We start from the raw sequence: 4,553 nt of genomic DNA on the forward strand, positions 1-4,553 counted from the left end.
AAAAGTGATGGATGACATGACAACATGACAGTGTTGATCAGTAATGCAAAATACTTTCAAATTATGTCAAATATGGATTTGCACAATTGCTCAGAGCATCCCATAATAATTTATTTTATAATATATTTTTATGAAGCATACCAACACATTAAAATGGAAACAAACAAACAAATAATGGACAGAGAACATCCGTAAAACCATAAACACATCTGCACTTATAGTAAAAATTAGTAGGTTTTCTGACACTTCTTTTGTCAGGCTCCACTCAGTCAACGTCCCCAATCACCTGACTTCTAATCACACACACCTGAACCTCATTACCAACACAACACAAAAGCACCTCATTTCCCTTCACTCAGCGTCTGGTCTCCAATCTCCAAGTCTATGGATAAAGACTCCATGAGCTAAGCTTCCCTGCTAACTTCCTATGCCTCGTCTCCTACCCTCTAGTCTCATCTGTCCTCCATGCTGTGTTCATCATTCCACCAGTCTGTGTTTATCCGTCCATCTCTCTATCTCCCCATTAATCCATATGGTTAATAAATCACCCAGTTGGGTTTTCTACATCTCTGTCTATGGAGTCTGTCATTCCTTAACACTTTCTTTGATTGTTACATACATTAAGTCACCCTCATACACAGTATGCTCTGCAGTGAAGTGCTTGTACGACCGGCCATGACCTAAAATTAAAAAAAACCTGCGCACACAAACGGAAACACTTATCTGTCAGGATTTATTTATTTATTTTATTTTTTCAAGGGTAAAGTGCAGGTAAATTTGTTTTATTTTTACTTATATTTTGTATTCATTATTTTTATGTATTTCTTTTTTTTTGAGACGTGGAACGAAGAATTTGAGTTTCCATTGTTTCTTAAAGGAAAAAACAATTTGGTTTACGAGTGTTTTGAAATACGAGCCCACTTCCAGAACAAATTATGTTCATAATAAGGTTACACAGTATATCCAATTGGACTTCTCATAAAAAAAAAAAATTTTAAAAATTAATTCATAAACTAAACATGCTGGTTAGGGCAAATTCCTTGCAAAGTTTTTGCAATGTAATATAATGTAATATTTGTGAGCTTATTAGCTCCTTATGCTAATCTCTCTTAGTGATGTTCATCAAATCAAATTCAAATTTTATTTGTCACATACACAGTCATACACAGTACGATATGCAGTGAAATGCTTGTACGACCGCCAGTGACCTTAAAAGAAAATAAAACTATATATAGGGAATAAATAGTAATAAAAAGAAATACAAAAGAAAATGTAACTAGTAAAATAAACTGTACAAGTAAGGGCATAATAAAATTATTACAAAATATAGAAATAAGGGCCATAAGGGCCAGATTGTCACACTGGTATATTGGGCATTTTCCCAGTGGGCCAATGCAATTTAGGGCAATAATTATTATTTTTTTGTTTTTCCTATTAAAGAGAGACTGGGACCCATTGATTTGACTGCTGACAGGATAAGACCAAACACATGGCACCATAGTGATGAAGTACCTTGCTTTACACCAAAAAATAAAAAATAATAATTCATAAAAAGCAACACAAGAAAAAAATTTACTTTTGCAGCCACATGTGCAAAGTCACCTCCTCTTCACTGTGCAGCAGCATCAGACAGTGAAGGTGTTTAAAAGACGACATAGGTTGCATACAGTGCATCTAAAAAAATAATAATAATGATTGGATCTTTATCCCAGTCCAGCTTAGTCCACCACCCCTGGATTGCACACTGACTGGGTGAGTGTCTGGGGCTTTATGAACTTTAATGATAATTTGCTCTCTCTGGCTCTGAGCTGCGTCTCATAGTTTTCTCATATAGCTCTTCAAGCAGACTGTGGGTCAAACAACCAAACACACAAAAAACACCTTAAAAAATTCTTACATGTAGGGTGGTGTCCGTCTAGACCAATTCTTACATTGTAGTGTTGAGCTGCCTGGAGCAAAAAGGCAAAAAGTGATTTTTATTTTTATTTTTTTGTCCCAGTCTGGCCCTGTCCACAATCACTGGTTGAAAGACTTTATTTCTGACTGGTGAGTGTCTGTGGCTTTATAAACTCTGTTATCCAGTGACAAAATAGTCGGTCAATGTCTGAAAGATTCCCTTTGATGCCCCTCCTGTTACAGCTACTTTTTCTGACTCTGAGCTGCTCACAGCATTCCCATAAACCTCTTTACGTAGACTCTGAGCCTCTGTGAGCTCTGAAAGTTTCTGTTTAAGAGTCTCCAGCTCTCTGTTCTTCTCCTCCATCTGTCTGCTGAACTCTTCCTGCATCTTTGATTTTGAGGCCAAAATGTTTCTCTGGATTTCAGGCAGGATGATCTTCATGAGGTTTCTCTCTGTCTCCATCCTGACCTCTCCTTCATACACCTCCCTGATCTCCTCTATCTCCTGTTGGTGCCTCTCCTCCATCTCTCTCCTCTCCCTCTCTCTCTTTTCTTTTAGTTTTTTCACCTTTTCTTCCATTTCTGTCCTTCGCTCTACCTCTCGTTTTAACTCCCTCTCAAGTTCTCTCTTTTTTTCTTCATCTCTCTCTTCTTTCATCTTTGTCTCCAGTTCAGTTGTTCGGTCATTCAGTTGTCTGATGTCTCCTTCATGCTCCTGGATTATTTCTTCCATTTTTCTCAGAGAGTCCTGCACCTCCTTATCTATTTTTTCCTTCACGTCCATCTCCTCTTTTATCCTTTTCTCTTCTCTTTCCTTCAGGATTTTAGTCTCTATCGCTCTAATCTGAGATTCTGTCTCGAGGTAGATCTCACTGCTGTAGAATTTCTCTCTGCTTCCTTCCACCATCTTCTCCATCTTTTCCAGCAGCTCTGAGACCTGAGAACCATCTCCACTCTCCTTAACATTGAGACAGTGAAACCTGTCCCCACATTTCTCCACTAGTCTCTTGACCTCCAGGTTTCCTGATTGTATAAACTCCTCAATGTTCGTTTTCTGAAGTTCATCAGTAACACTGAATATGATCATGGTGTTTCTCCAACATCTCTCTCCAAAAATCTTTTCCATTATCTCCAGCAACCCTCTCTCCTCTCCTATAGGCTGCTTTACAGGTATGACCAGGAGGAACGCGTGGGGTCCTGGAGCAGACAGATGCACACAGAGTCCCACATCATGTCTCAGCTTCTCTAGAGAGAGAGAGAGTCCAGGAGAGAACCAGTCAGGAGTGTCCACCACAGTCACCTTCCTCCCAGCCACCTTCCCCTGTGTCCTCTCACTCTGCTGGGTGGATATAGATGTAGCAGCCTGGTTCCTCCCCAATCTGCTCAGGATGGTGTTTCCTGCTGCACTCTTCCCAGACCCCGTCCTCCCCAGCAGCACCAGCCTCAGTTCTGCTACAGGAACCGACACTGGAGCATGTGGACTAGACGATTCTCCACTCACTGAAATTAAGAATTAAGAATAAATATGTATATATATATGTAAATAATTAATGATGAAATCTGTAAAGGCTATATCCTTTATGGAATGCCTATTAAAATTCTACAGCACATAAAGTGTTGTTTTTAACTGTAATACTGTATATGTGTTGAGCTGGAACTAAAGCAATTGTGTAGCTGCAGGTCACGCCATATACTGTACAGTAGTAAGTGCACTTTTATCCTACCAATCATGGCAGGTGAAGCATGTGCTTCCATTTTTTTTTTTTATTGTTAATGGTTAATTTTAGCTTTACAATATTGATTTTTGACTTAAATATAATTATAAAAGTAAGTCTTAATATGCCTGCTGTGTCTCTTGATACTTGTCTTTTTTACCCCTAAAGTAGTGTTAAGCTACACACTGAACACTAACATTAATCACTTACATTCAGGACGTTGTCCATCAATACTGTTTCTTCTCCTGATTGGTGCTGCTAAATCCTGAGTCTCTCTACTCACTAGGAAACATCAGAACCAGTCAGAATAAGAACGACCATTTTTCAGAGGGTAGAATTAGACAGAGGATATCATTAAAGTAATGTTTTATACTTTATAGCTAATCACTTTCACTGTTTAAATTACTGTACACTTTCTTACAGTAGCTGAAGAGTTGCATCATTAAATATCATTACAATATATCATGTTCTTACATATGATTTATTAAGTGCAGATTTAATATTTTTACTGATGTTTCGAAATAAATTTGTTAATTATTACAAGTAAGAAATTACAAACCTATTAGAGGTATCTCCTTGCTCTTTCTTTTCCTGATGGAGGCTGATGATTCTGGATCTGTCTGTTCCTGCAGCTGCTTTGTTTTCTCCTCTAGAAGTCTGTCTTTCTCCTGAAGCTGTTTGTCTCTCTCCATTAGCTGTGTCTCTCTCTCAGTTAGACGTCTCTCTGTCTCTTCAAGCTGTTTGTTTTTTTCTGCTAAATCAGTTTTCTGTTGCTCCAGTACAATCATCATCTCCTCTGGTTGCATCTTTTTGTCCTGCAGCTCCTGCCCCAGTGTCTCCAGTTTTTTTTCCAGTTCTTTATCTTTGTTCTTTAGCTGTTTGTTCATATTCTCCAGTTGTGAGATTTTCTCTTTAACTTGTTCAGTAGCATGTTGAAGT

The 4,553-nt window shown here is 38.3% G+C and overlaps 1 protein-coding gene across 1 annotated transcript; it reads right to left on the bottom strand.

The window, feature by feature from the left end:
* Positions 1-2,074: 2,074 nt before the first annotated feature.
* Positions 2,075-4,306, bottom strand: LOC128512609 (GTPase IMAP family member 7-like). Its single transcript, XM_053485963.1, has 3 exons — positions 4,174-4,306; positions 2,498-3,399; positions 2,075-2,314 (listed from the first exon to the last, which is right to left on the bottom strand). The coding sequence occupies exons 1-3, from the start codon at positions 4,304-4,306 to the stop codon at positions 2,075-2,077; spliced, it is 1,275 nt and encodes a 424-aa protein (XP_053341938.1).
* Between the last annotated feature and the right edge of the window lie 247 nt (positions 4,307-4,553).

This window comes from Clarias gariepinus, chromosome 24 (assembly GCF_024256425.1).
Source record: "Clarias gariepinus isolate MV-2021 ecotype Netherlands chromosome 24, CGAR_prim_01v2, whole genome shotgun sequence".
Taxonomy (NCBI): Eukaryota; Metazoa; Chordata; class Actinopteri; order Siluriformes; family Clariidae; genus Clarias; species Clarias gariepinus.